At 39.2% G+C, this 14857-nt stretch overlaps 1 protein-coding gene across 2 annotated transcripts in view; it reads left to right on the top strand.

Moving 5' to 3' along the window:
- Positions 1-716: 716 nt before the first annotated feature.
- Positions 717-14857, top strand: part of ttn.2 (titin, tandem duplicate 2) — a 413561-nt gene continuing 399420 nt past the window's right edge. For both annotated transcript variants that reach the window (XM_070875791.1, XM_070875789.1), the window contains exons 1-9: positions 717-930; positions 2412-2515; positions 3452-3655; positions 6740-7027; positions 7121-7209; positions 7312-7529; positions 12105-13194; positions 13580-13738; positions 14420-14710. In XM_070875791.1, coding sequence (XP_070731892.1) covers positions 2425-2515; positions 3452-3655; positions 6740-7027; positions 7121-7209; positions 7312-7529; positions 12105-13194; positions 13580-13738; positions 14420-14710 — 2430 coding nt within the window. In that variant the 5' untranslated portion in view covers positions 717-930; positions 2412-2424. The remainder of the gene's footprint in view (positions 931-2411; positions 2516-3451; positions 3656-6739; positions 7028-7120; positions 7210-7311; positions 7530-12104; positions 13195-13579; positions 13739-14419; positions 14711-14857) is intronic.

Here is a 14857-nt window from a genome sequence, read left to right as displayed (position 1 = left end):
ACCTTTGTATACAAACCCATTGTGGCAGATAAAACAAACTAGATTTAGTCCCTTTTTACAATGAGATTGAATTACACATCCTTGTACATTTTGAACATTTGAATTGTTTGGAATACTTACTCAAAAACTTTCATTTTAACTTTTGCAGTAGTAATAGCAACATAAAGTAAATGTGAAAATCTATAATGAATGGGATTGTCTGTGTTAACGCAAATTCTATTGATCAACACTATTTAAACGAATACTCTTGATCACTTTTTGAAATTAAGAGTTCGCTCATTTGACTTGATGATTGACAGATGCAGTTGTTAGTATCAATGTGTCATCAATGATTGACAGTAACAGGACTTCTGCTCTCAGACATGCACTGTTGCTAAGGGTTTCATTCTTTCTTTATCGGTTTAGTGATAACTGGACTATACAAAAGTAAAGATTAGGAAAAGAAAAAGAAAACTGCTGATGTATTTGAATTGAATCTAATCATTGTGACCATAGGAATTGAGTGACACAAAGAACTCAGAACTAATGTGCCAAAATTAGCACTGTCTGCATAAAAGTAGTGACTGGCAGTGTTGCCTAAAATGGTGTCATTATCCCATGATGCCCTGCTGTAATAGCCAATCAGAAGGGTCTAAGAAATGATGTTGCATACTTTCAACAGAGCTATGGTATATAAGGTAAAACCACCATGTTAGCACTTCTGAGCGGTCCAGGCATTCCCAGCCTTGCCTCGGGTGTAGGGATTGCATGGGAAATTAAAACTACACCTAGACCGTCCACAACCTCCGTGTAGTTTTGTTTCCTTTCAGTAAGAGGAAAGTCCCATTCTCTCAGTGGATTGTTGGCAAAATTCTGAATAAGGAGGTAGTTTCCGAAGCCTTAAAACCTTTGGGCTTAGCCCTATAACTCTAGGCACTCTTGAAAATTCAGGTTAGTAAATCTGCATTTCTTCTAAAGCAGCATTTTGTTTTCATAGTATTGCAATTCATTCAAGTGATTTTGTATGTTAAGCAATAAATACATTCTTGTAATATTTATTTTCCCAGTAAAAGTTTGAGAAAACAACTTTAAAATATATTTATCTATACCGTATTAAATCATTTATAACCCTAGACAATGCTACCCAGTCTTCGGAGTGTGAAATGGATTTGTTGAACAATACTTAACATTTAAATATTAAGGCAAATTGAATTCTGCGTTGAAATCAAAATCATGTAAAATGTTTGGTCTGTAGTTAAAGTTTTCAAGGTTATGCTATTGACAGTTAAATTAAGAACTGCTAAGAATAGCACTGATTATATGCATCTGGTATCAGCTAGGCAGTGATGTCTTTTTAAGGGAATCAGCGCTGAGTTATGTCACACTTGTCCACTGTCAATCAAAGTGATCTGGCTAAATTTAGAACCCAGCTTTTCTGTCACAAGTTAGGTAATCCTTACTTATGAAGAAACTAAGGATCATATTTATAAGATGTTGCAACTTAATTTACTTTGTACTATATGTTCTGAATATAAAATCGTTATTCTATCTTTCCTTTCATGTGTAACTGCATGCCACATTGGGTTTTTATTTAAACTAATATTTGGGGTGTAATAGTGATCTTTTTTAGTGTGACATAAATTAACTTTACTTAAAGAACAGATTTGTATGTTTGTTTAGTTAGGACTAAGATTGTAAAATAATTAGATAAAAGTGGAAGAAGAAAAGATTTCCAACATAATTTGGGTAAATTATTAATTTGTTCATTTCAATTCTGGAAATATGTAATTGAATATTTGGCAATAAGATGAGAAATAATTATTCTACAACATAGCATGCTGATCTAATATAGAAATAGTGTAGAACACCTCAGTCAGGTTATTTAACCATATTTTAAACCATTCTATAACAGTTGCCCTGCCTTTCACTGTTAGTTTTTATTATAGAATAGTGTCATGAATAGCTCAGTCTGCATATCAGAGGTTATCAGTGGAGTGTGTTCAAGCACTGAGATGACTCATAGTCCAAATTGATTTAATATAGATATTGCTGTCATCGCTGAATCGACATAATAAAATAAAGATGACTATGATAAAGTAAAGTAAGGATAGACTGGGTACAAGGTTAAACATGTTTCATCAACTCTAAGAGCAAATTGCATGCATACACAAAAACACATCTCGTTCATAATTTGTTTATTATTCCGAAACGAATAGCTCTTGTTCTGTAGCGTCAGCGTTAAAACATTTTTGAATTGCTTTCTTTCCACTTACCCAGGCCAATCTAAGAAGCAACCCATGCCAGCCAGATATAAAAATATAAGCACAGAATATGACTAAGAAAAATATTTATTCATGTCATTATTTAAAATAATAGACAAGGAAACAGTCTAAGAAATGCCGTTATTAACTATGCGTGTTTTACTTTTTTAGGGTGCCTATAAAAATGACAACACAAGCTCCCACCTTTTTACATCCGCTTCAAAGCGTTGTGGCATTAGAGGGTAGTGCCGCAGCCTTTGAAGCGCATATTAGTGGTAAGTTATCGAGTCATTTTTGTGTTAAGTAAACTCAAGTAGACAGATTTAAGGACACACAATACTGGAAATTAAAATCATGGCTGTCGGCATCTGAATGGCGGGGGAGAAATAGGTTAAGAATCCTGATGGTCACCTTTGTTGTTCTATATAACTAGATACAAGTGTTTGTTATCTTGTAAATTGTATTATTTCAGGAAGCAGTAAAATAATTGTTTACCAGCAGTTGCTCCACACCATAAAATATAGAATTTTGTATTTTATTATTGCTCAATTTATTGTCAAAATGCACTTTCATAAATAGATACACATCTCAGCAAACTGTTCAAGAACTCAGTGTTAACATAAGAACATAAGAACATAAGAAATAGGGGCAGGAATAGGCCATTTGGCCCCTTGAGTCTGCTGCGCCATTCAATAAGATCATGGCTGATCTGTTTATGGACTCAGCTCTACTTCGCTGCCCACTCCCCATAACCCTTTGCTTTCTTATCGCTCAAAAATCTGTCTATCCCCGCCTTAAATATATTGAATGACCCCGCCTCCACAGCTCTCTGGGGCAGAGAATTCCACAGATTTACAACCCTCTGAGGGAAGAAATTTCTCCTCATCTCAGTTTTAAATGGGCGGCCCATTATTCTGAGACTATGTCCCCTAGTCTTAATTTCCCCTATGAGTGGAAATATTCTCTCTGCATCCACCTTGTCGAGCCCCCTCATTATATTATAATCTTATGTTCGTTATTATTTGGTCAAATCAGAGTAATGCAAACTGAAATATTTTTCTCTTAGTTTTATTTCCAAACAATTTTGCCCAATATTTGATTTTCTATTTGCATTGGACTTCTATATATCTTTCTGTTCGTTGCATAATGTGCGTTCTATCTGTCGGTGTGAATGCACTGGATTCTGGAGCCCTGTTGTCTGTGTGTTGCAGGTTTGCCAGTTCCTGAGGTGAGCTGGTTCAGAGATGGCCAGGTTCTCTCCACTGCTGCTCTCCCAGGCGCAGAGATTTCGTTCAGCGACGGCCGCGCGAAGCTGACTTTTTCTCATGTGACGCCTGCGCACAGCGGCAGGTTCTCTTTGCGAGCCACCAATGGATCAGGACAAGCGACTAGTACCGCCGAGCTGCTGGTGACAGGTAAACGCCCATAGCAACCACACAGCGAGGCTGGGAACAGAGGAGGGGAGTGCAAGGAGAAAGGGAGAGACTCCAGTGAAAATAGCCGGCAAATTCCTCATTTTAAAAAAAAAAGTAAAGGGGCGGCGACGCGGGCTGAACTTTCCCCTCCCTCACCTTTCCTTCCCACTCCTTTTACGTGGGGGCAACACTAAGTTTAACACCCACTAGGAGCACCCTCTACAGGAATCCAATGTAATTACACCATCGCCGTCTTTGGGGTTGAGACTGCTGACCTTTGCAGTACTTTTTAATCTTCTGAAAATATAACTGTTAATAGTTTAAAAATACTACACGCCGTCAAGTTTTCGATATACCATGGGCATGAAGATGTTTATACCCTACCCTTTGTTAGTACATAACAAAAAAACATACGTTCCCTTTTAAAACGATCAACTGAGTTGCCCCTTTATGAATTTTCATGGTTGTAACTCCTCTTAAAGAACAATATTTTAACACGCTATTTTGCAATTTTCTAAAATGTATATTTTACATTTTTGGTCTTATTTTGTATAATGTGTAATGGGTTGACACTAGATACTTCTGATTCTGTACAGTATTCCTATTTATATTTTCAAATGCCCTGCAGAGTAGACATTAATTTGGTTATGAATTAAAATAGATAAGATAACCTGATTTGAAGTGAACATACGGCCATTTGAAAAATAATCTCGGCTGACATTTCAGTGCACTTTTGACAGGGAGTGCTGCATTATCAGAAGCGCCATTCTTTAGATACGACATTCAAGTTAGGCTTGTTCCAGATGATGAAGAAAATGTTAAAGGCCCTGTAGAACATTCGTTCTCAGCTAACACCACCAAAAATAACTTAATTGGTTATTCAGTTCATTGCTATTTGTGAGATTTTATTGTGGCCAAAATGACTGCTGCATTCATCTGCATAACAACGGCAATTGTATTTTCAAGTATTTCATCCTATTTGAAGCACTTCAGAACATTTTGAATAAGGTGTGATAAGGCAGTATAGAAATGCAATTAATAAATGAGTCCAATACAGAAGATGAAACATTTGGATCACCCATACTTGCTATCTTTATATAGAAGATGAGGTATTATCAAGGTATGGGTCGGGCAAATGGTAAGGCCCGTGTCCTCCCTATAAATCTCAATTCGTTTTACTTTCACTGGTGCATCTGCTCCACTTCATTATTGCCCATCAAACCTTTTGAACTTCCAACCTTTGTTGTAAATTAATAATGTTATTACCCTTTGTCAAAACTTTGTGAGTTCATTGATAAAGGATGTCTTTTACCACGTCTGTTATTAGTTTCTTGGAATTTTTTTTACCAATAAACATAAATTATTACAATTTTTCAAAAACAAATTCACGGTAAAATGATAATTTGGTTGCATATAAAGGATATATCTCAGAAATCACAAGCTTAATCATAACATCAGGAAATTAAGTAGGGAAATAAGGTAAAGTAGTTGATTAATATGCTGCATTTTACCTCTGGGACCCAGGCTTAAATCTAGCCAGATTAATGGGAAGTTTCCCTCGTTTCTGCTGTTGTAATGGTATATATAAAATCAGGGACCGACCGGTCTCAATCTAATTCCTGCTGGTATGGATTCATTGTCCAATACGACCTGCAATTTGTCACTGAATCACAAATTACTTGCAGAGATGCAATGAGGTTTCCTGATGTGGGGAATGGTAGTGTCACATTAGTGCAGTAGGGATATTTCTTTTTGTAAGAATATAGATAATGTTTTTACATTATTCTAATACAGAACAAAAATAGAACAGTAATGTAGACAGCATTGGTTTAAATTGTGTTCTCACAAATCCTGTCTTTTCCACTAATGATGCTGATAACATTGGAGCAGGATGAATTTCAGGGTAGAAGACATTGTACTGTGCGGATAGGCACAAATGGATTATTAAATAAATAAGCTAGTTGGATAATATTGAGCTAAAAGGGTTTTAGGATTAAAATACAAGTTTTAAAAACAAAGGCTTTTGATTCCCCGAGTGTAAAAGAGGAGATTGCTGCAATATAAAAAGGCAATATTGCTATAGAGCATACATCAAAGGTTTTGTACAATAAAGCTATGGCTCGAGAAAAAAGATGATAGGAAGTAACAGTATGGTATGAAAAGACTAAAAGGCCGCTCAACCCAATCTAGCAATCTGTTCAGACAACTGGGGGTCATAAAACACCAAATAGTGTTGCATCTAGCAGGAAGTGGACCATATAGAAAATGGTATAAGAGATACAATGTTTCTCCTCAACAGAAAAATTTAAATCGGACAGGTTCTATAACAAACAGGAGATCCACTCCGCTAGTTTACTGTCCAAGTGATGATGGTGACAGTTATCCCCATAGTGATATCCCTGACATTTGGCATGGATCAGCAGCAGTGAAGGCATGGGTACTTAGACTGCATGAGTAGAGAGACTCAAGAGGCACAGAAGGGAAAAAACATTGGATATGGGATAATAGTAAAAGCTGTATTTAGGGTCAGTAGGGAATCATAGAATCATAGAAATTTACAGCACGAAAGGAGGCCATTTCTGCCCATTGTGTCCGCATCGGTCGAACAAGAGCTATCCAGCCTAATTCCACTTTCCAGCTCTTGGTCCATAGCCATGTAGGTTACGGCACTTCAAGTGCACATCCAAGTACTTTTTAAATGTTGGGAGGGTTTCTGCCTATAGCACCCTTTCAGGCAGTGAGTTCCAGACCCCCACCACCCTCTGGGTGAAGAAATTTCCCCTCAAATCCCTCTAAACCTTCTACCAATTACTTTAAATTTATGCCCCTTGATTGTTGATCCCTCTGCTAATGGAAATAGGTCCTTCCTATCCACTCTATTCAGGCACCTCATAATTATATACACCTCAATCAGGTCTCCTGAAGGCAAGGCAAATCAGAAAAGTTGAGTTTTTGAGCTAGTGACACATTTAAAGTATGGCGTGCATTATGTGCAAAACTTTTAATGATATAGATTGGTGCATAATAATGCAATCCAAGATAGCTATGAATTTAAACTTAGTAAGTTTTTTTTACGCATTGCAGCAGAAACAGCGCCTCCCAACTTTATACAGAGACTACAAAGCATGACTGTGAGACAAGGATCCAAAGTTAGACTGGACGTTCGTGTGACTGGAATCCCTACACCTGTGGTGAAGTTCTACAGGGAAGGAGCAGAAATCCAGAATTCTCCCGACTTCCAGATTGTACAAGACAGTGATTTGTACAGTTTGATTATTACTGAAGCTTTTACGGAGGATTCTGGAACCTTCTCCGTGACTGCCACAAACAGCGTTGGACGTGCCACCTCTACAGCCGAGCTTCACGTCCAAGGTACTTTTTGTTAGTATTTGTGCAAGTCAAGAATACCTTGTACAGTTTCTAAATTAATTATAACACTTTCATTATCATATTTCTTTTCTGCAGCTGATGATGAAGTGGTACCCGCTAAAAAGACAAAGACAATTATTACCTCTACTGAAATTTCCCAAGCAAGACAAATCCAATTTGAAAAGGTATATTGTTCTTGATCTTCACTGTGAGATCAATGTTACTATAATTTATTTGTTATAATTGAATATAAGCCAATACAATTTTCTTTTTTATTTATATTTTAGAAAATGGAAGCTCCCTTTGAGGCCAGGTCCTCAACAATTGAAATGGTTGTTGATGGCAGAACAGTAGTTCAGCATTTGCATCATAAGACACCGCCACGCGTCCCACCAAAACCAACGTCCAGGTCCCCAACCCCACCAGCTACTGCTGGCAAAATGACTCGCCAACAATCCCCATCTCCTGTTCGTCATGTGAGGGCCCCAGCACCTTCGCCTGTCAGGTAAGGGAAATTTAAATGTTTATATCTGAACATTTTAGCATTTTTCTTGATGCGTTTGTTTACTGGTAATTCATGTAGAGTAACCGTGTAAACATTAAATGTTCTCTAAATTTCTGAATGACTCATGGAATCCGTCAATCAAACCTTCTTTGGTTCCATTCAAAGTTAAAGTGCATGGAGCTAAACTTATTTTTACACAGGAATCTTTCTGCTGGCCAGAGCTTAAGATTCATGGTGCCATCTGGTGCCTTAATGCGAGGAGTATTTGTAATAAGGTGGACGAATTAACTGCACAGGCAGCAATTAATGAATATGATATAATTGGCATCATGGAGACATGGCTCCAGGGTGACCAAGCCTGGGAACTAAACATCCATGGGTATTTAATATTCAGGAAGGATAGACAGAAAGGAAAAGGAGGTGGGGTAGCGTTGCTGGTTAAAGAGGAAATGAACGCAATAGTAAGGAAGGACATTAGCTTGGATGATGTGGAATCTGTATGGGTAGGGCTGCGGAATACCAAAGGGCAGAAAACGCTAGTGGGAGTTGTGCACAGACCACCAAACAGTAGTAGTGAGGTTGGGGACAGCATCAAACAAGAAATTAGGGATGCATGCAATAAGGGTACAGCAGTTATCATGGGTGACTTTAATCTACATATAGATTGAGTTAACCAAACTGGTAGCCATATGGTGGAGGAGGATTTCCTGGAGCGTATTTGGGATGGTTTTCTAGACCAATATGTCGAGGAACCAACTAGCGGGCTGGCCATCCTGGACTGGGTGATGTGTAATGAGAAAGGACTAATTAGCAATCTTGTTGTGCGAGGCCCCTTGGGGAAGAGTGACCATAATATGGTAGAATTCTTTATTAAGATGGAGAGTGACACAGTCAATTCAGAGAACAGGGTCCTGAACTTAAGGAAAGGTAACTTCGATGGTATGAGATGTGAATTGGCTAGAATAGACTGGCAAATGATACTTAAAGGGTTGACAAGGATAGGCAATGGAAAACATTTAAAGATCACATGGATGAACTTCAACAATTGTACATCCCTGTCTGGAGTAAAAATAAAATGGGGAAAGTGGCTCAATCGTGGCTAACAAGGGAAATTAAGGATAGTGTTAAATCCAAAGAAGAGGCATATCAATTGGCCAGAAAAAGCAGCAAACCTGAGGACTGGGAGAAATTTATAATTCAGCAGAGGAGGACAAAGGGTTTAATTAGGAGGAGGAAAATAGAGTATGAGAGGAAGCCTGCCGGGAACATAAAAACTGACTGCAAAAGCTTCTATAGATATGTGAAGAGAACAAGATTAGTGAAGTCAAAAGTAGGTCACTTGCAGTCAGATTCAGGTGAATTTATAATGGGGAACAAAGAAATGGCAGACCAGTTTGAACAAATACTTTGGTTCTGTCTTCATGAAGGAAGACACAAATAACCTTCCGGCAATACTAGGGGACCGAGGGTCTAGTGAGAAGGAGGAACTGAAGGAAATCCTTATTAGGCGGGAAATTGTGTTGGGGAAATTGATGGAATTGAAGGCTGATAAATCTCCGGGGCCTGATAGGCGGCATCCCAGAGTACTTAAGCAAGTGGTCCTAGAAATAGTGGATACATTGGTGATCATTTTCCAACAGTCTATCAACTCTGGATCAGTTCCTATGGACTGGAGGGTAGCTAATGTAACAACAATTTGTTTAAAAAGGAGGGAGTGAGAAAACGGGGAATTATAGACTGGTTAGCCTGACATCAGTAGTAGAGAAAATGTTGGAATCAATTATTAAAGATGAAATAGCAGCACATTTGGAAAGCAGTGACAGGATCGATCCAAGTCAGCATGGATTTATGAAAGGGAAATCATGCTTGACAAATCTTCTGGAATTTTTTGAGGATGTAACTAATCGAGTAGACAAGGGAGAACCAGTGGATGTGGTGTATTTGGACTTTCAAAAGGCTTTTGACAAGGTCCCACACAAGAGATTGGTGTGCAAAATTAAAGCACATGGTATTGGGGGTAATGTACTGACCTGGATAGAGAACTGGTTGGCAGACAGGAAGCAGAGAGTCGGGATAAACGGGTCCTTTTCAGAATGGCAGGCAGTGACTAGTGGGGTGCCGCAGGGCTCAGTGCTGGGACCCCAGCTCTTTAAAATATACATGAATGTTTTAGTTGAAGGAATTGAGTGTAATATCTCCAAGTTTGCAGATGACACTAAGCTCGGTGGTGGTGCGAGCTGTGAGGAGGATGCTAAGAGGCTGCAGGGTAACTTGGACAGGTTAGGTGAATGGGCAAATGCATGGCAGATGCAGTATAATGTGGATAAATGTGAGGTTATCCACTTTGGGGGCAAAAACACGAAGGCAGAATATTATCTGAATGGCGGCAGATTAGGAAAAGGGTAGGTGCAATGAGACCTGGGTGTCATGGTACATCAGTCAATGAAAGTTGGCATGCAGGTACAGCAAGCGGTGAAGAAGGCAAATGGTATGTTGGCCTTCATAGCTAGGGAATTTGAGTATAAGAGCAGGGAGGTCTTACTGCAGCTGTACAGGGCCTTGGTAAGGCCTCACCTGGAATATTGTGTTCGGTTTTGGTCTCCTAATCTGAGGAAGGATGTTCTTGCTATTGAGGGAATGCAGCGAAGGTTCACCAGACTGATTCCCGGGATGGCAGGACTGACATATGAGGAGAGACTGGATCGACCTGGCCTGTATTCACTGAAGTTTAGAAGGATGAGAGGGGATCTCATAGAAACATATAAAATTCTGACGGAACTGGACAGGTTAGATGCAGGAAGAATGTTCCCGATGTTGGGGAAGTCCAGAACCAGGGGACACAGTATAAGGATAAGGGGTAAGCCATTTAGGAATGAGATGAGGAGAAACTTCTTCACTCAGAGAGTTGGTAACCTGTGGAATTCCCTACCGCAGAGAATTGTTGATGCCAGTTCATTGGATATATTCAAGAGAGAGTTAGATATGGCCCTTACGGCTAAAGGGATCAAGAGGTATGGAGAGAAAGCGGAAATGGGGTACTGAGGTGAATGATCAGCCATGATCTTATTGAATGGTGGCGCAGGTTCAAAGGGCCGAATGGCCTACTCCAGCACCTATTTTCTATGTTTCTATATCATCCAAATCTATGGCATCTAAATTGAATTCCTACAGTTTGTTGGATGCAATAGGTCCCCTAATTTAATCCACTTGAATCCAATTCAAATTTAAAGAGTTATTTTGCAAAGAAAATCAGCAATATATTGGAGTGAAAGTTATTTTGGAATGATAGACGTACATAGAAATGATCAGGGCCAGAAAAGGACATAGTGGTCCATCTGGCCCGTGTCAAATTTCAAACCTCGCATATTGTATTCTATTATACCTCTCAGTCACTTCTTATTCCTCAATCACTTCTTTTGTCAAAAAACTATTCAGTTCCTTGTTGAGTTTTTGGGCAATATGCGTCTCCACTGTATTATTGGGTCGTATATTCCATCAACCCTGTCTGTGTGAAGTGAATAATCTGAACTGCCTGTTGTAATGTATGCACCTGTGAGTATGCTCACAGGTTTGTAGAGCTGTTGTCTCACCAGGGTTTCCCTGGAGATGGAGCACGCAGTGTCTACCGATATGCTCACGGCCTTCCGCAAGAGGTGGGCACCAGAGGGACTGGAGTGCATCATCACCACCGGCAACCAAATTTTTATTTGATTTAAGTTTCCATAAAAGTTTATTTGGAAATTTGTGGGTTCTAGTGCTCTTACCAAAAGGGGGCATTTGATTTAAAGTTTAGTTTAAAATAGTTGTAGAGCTGTTGCATTATGAGTGGCTTAGCCAGTCACGTGATATTCACAAGAATAAATAAAACCCCAGTCAGTTGGGTCTAGGTCATCCACGATGAGGTATGCAGTTGTGAGACTAGTGGATGAACTAGTAATGTGTAGTGTGATTGTTAAACTTTTGTTAATAAACCAACTAGTTCTTAACAGCAATGTGTTGCTATGAATTCTTAAGCAAAGAACCCATGAAGTACATACATTACAGCTGTTTATCATTTCTCTTCTGAGTTTCAGCTCATACCCCCTGGTTGTAGAGTTTGATTATGTCAACCAAAATGTTAAGGTTCGGTTTATCTATACCCAGTAGAATTTTGAACACTTCAATAAGGTCTTCCCAAGCTACTTTTCTTCAATTATTCTTACACTACGAGTGTTAATATTCTTAGCTGCCTTAAACTCATCTTTAGCTCCAATGCATGTAATCCATGAAATCTGTTTAGTTTCCCTCCACTGTACCCCCTCCAAGGTCTCTAGTATGCTGAGCAGAATTGTACATATTACTCCAGGTAAGTCTGAACCAGTGCTCTATACAAAGCTCATTATTATTCCTCAAGCTTATGTTCTATTCCCCTCGCTATACACAACAAGATCCTGTTTGGAAGAATAAAAATACTTCTTGTATATGTTGTGATCAAAGGCAGGTTTGCTACTTGAAAGTGAGAATAGCACCACTGCATCTGATGCTATGAATGAATGATTTACATTTAAAATGCTGCTAATTTTTTTTTTTATACAGATCCGTGTCTCCAGCTGGAAGACTCTCAACATCACCTATCAGATCCGTTAAATCTCCACTTCTTTCTCGCAAATCTCTGACAACTACAGTTGTTGCTTCAGAAGTTATACCTCCTTGGAAGCAGGCAGGCTATGTTTCAACAACTGAAGCACAAATGAGAGAGAGCAGATTAGCCACAAGCACTACACAGATTCATAGAGAAGAAAAATGGGAAGGGAGATATGGAGTCCATGGACAGATGACAATCACTGGAGCTGCTAGAATTGAAGGAGGTGCCAGTGCTGCTGGAGCTGCTAGAATTGAAGGAGGTGCCGGTGCTGCTGGAGCTGCTAGAATTGAAGGAGGTGCCGGTGCTGCTGGAGCTGCTAGAATTGAAGGAGGTGCCGGTGCTGCTGGAGCTGCTAGAATTGAAGGAGGTGCCGGTGCTGCTGGAGCTGCTAGAATTGAAGGAGGTGCCAGTGCTGCTGGAGCTGCTAGAATTGAAGGAGGTGCCGGTGCTGCTGGAGCTGCTAGAATTGAAGGAGGTGCCGGTGCTGCTGGAGCTGCTAGAATTGAAGGAGGTGCCGGTGCTGCTGGAGCTGCTAGAATTGAAGGAGGTGCCGGTGCTGCTGGAGCTGCTAGAATTGAAGGAGGTGCCGGTGCTGCTGGAGCTGCTAGAATTGAAGGAGGTGCCGGTGCTGCTGGAGCTGCTAGAATTGAAGGAGGTGCCGGTGCTGCTGGAGCTGCTAGAATTGAAGGAGGTGCCGGTGCTGCTGGAGCTGCTAGAATTGAAGGAGGTGCCAGTGCTGCTGGAGCTGCTAGAATTGAAGGAGGTGCCGGTGCTGCTGGAGCTGCTAGAATGATCACAGTTGAAAGATCTGCTGGTGCTCCTAGAATTACCACAGCTGAACGAACTGCTATAGTTACCACAGTTGAAGGAGCTGCTGGAGCTGCTAGAGTTACCACAGTCGAACGATCTGCTGGAGCTGCTAGAGTTACCACAGTTGAACGATCGACTAGAGTTACCACAGTTGAAGGAGCTGCTGGTGCTGCTAAAGCTATCACAGTTGAAGGAAGTGCGGCTGTTGGTGCTTCAATTGGTGGCAAAGAGGTAAGACAAATTTGCATTTTCATCAAGCATGACCAAGTTCTGCGAAAAACAAATCATTGTTAATAATTCAGACCAGTCCTAATTCAATTATGTGGGCAGTTCAGATATATTGAATTTGATAAATTTTAAACCCACAGTGAAAGTAGATTAAAATAGATCTGTGCAAAACGAACCAATTTCCTGCTTGATTGTATGAGAAAAACATTTTATATCTGTAAAGACTTAATAATCTAATTTGTTATGGTTATGCTTTTCAAATGTATGTATATGCAATTGCATTTTGAATGTTACACCAATACAGTTTCATTTTGCAAACAATTTTTTGATATTTAGTTACATGGCATATATAACAAAATCAATCTGTTTTTTGCTGCAATTAATTCAGATAGAGCATGGCATAGAAAAAACAACAGCTGTAGCTACTGTAGTAGCCGCTGTTGACCAAGCCAGGGTACGCGAACCAGTTACTGTAACCAGTACCACAGAACGAAGTACTTCAGAGAAACATGTGTTCACAGTACAAGCACAACCAGTTGAGGATCAGGTAGTTTGAATAACAATGAAGAATTACTTTTAATTCACATATTTGTTACAAAAAGATAGCCTTTTGCTCTCATAATAAATGTCACTGTCACATTCTCATGTAAACATTAAACGTTTTTTATATACCCCTTAGTTTTACTACTTTTCCCCTGTAGCTGTATCACTTAGTTTCACTAGTACTTCTCTGTACTTGTACGTCTTCGATTTTTGCATTTCTCCCTTTTTCTTATCTCCCTGAATTTCATCACTGCTCCTCTGTCAAGTGTGTACCACCTTGCACGTACATGTCATGTAATTTTAGATCGTTTGCTTAAAATTTGTATTGGTTATAAATGCATTAATGTGTAGTGTGCATTTTGCTCTCAAAAGCAATACCAATTTATTTTGTAACTCAAATCTTTGACAATTAAGGAAAGAAACCAAAAGTTTCCTATTTTTAAAATTTTGTATTTATTATGTTTGTTTTGATTAACAAATCAACCATCTTTTGAAAATAACAGATGTCTTTAAAACATAAAATAAACTTTCAGCAAATTGTTAACAAGAAATATATTCTCAGAACACAATGTGATACATCAGTCAAAGCCCAATATGGTATTGCTTTTGAAGGTCATAGTTAATCTTGTGAAATTTAAGATTAGACTATGCGTGCTCTCGCAGACTTAGCCCTTGTTGTCTGCAGATTGAGGTTGGCAAAAAGGCTGAAGCTGTGGCTAAGGTATTGGCTGCTGTGGATCAAGCACGTACTAGACATCCTGTGTATGCTGAAGGAGTGCGTTCAGAAGAGACATCTATGGAGTATGAATATGCACAGCGTGGTGTATGTCAAAGCACCACTGAGTTTTCTGCTGAGAAACGAACAGCCCCTGCTGAACAACAAGTTGTCACCACAACTGTCAGAAAAGAGACAGTTATTGTGCCAACAAAAACACAAATTTCCTATGGCGAACAAGCTGAAAAACACATTTCACAGGTTAGACATCATTTAACTCATAAAACAACAAGTTAACATTACAAAGATTCTGTTATTCTTGTTAACTATGAAGATCATCTTGACAGAACTTTTTTTCAATTTTATCATTACACGCTGAATTAAACATAATAATAAAGATTTTGTTGG

Source organism: Pristiophorus japonicus, chromosome 3 (genome assembly GCF_044704955.1).
Source record: "Pristiophorus japonicus isolate sPriJap1 chromosome 3, sPriJap1.hap1, whole genome shotgun sequence".
In the NCBI taxonomy this organism is placed as follows: domain Eukaryota; kingdom Metazoa; phylum Chordata; class Chondrichthyes; family Pristiophoridae; genus Pristiophorus; species Pristiophorus japonicus.
This window is presented reverse-complemented; position numbering and strand designations above follow the sequence as displayed.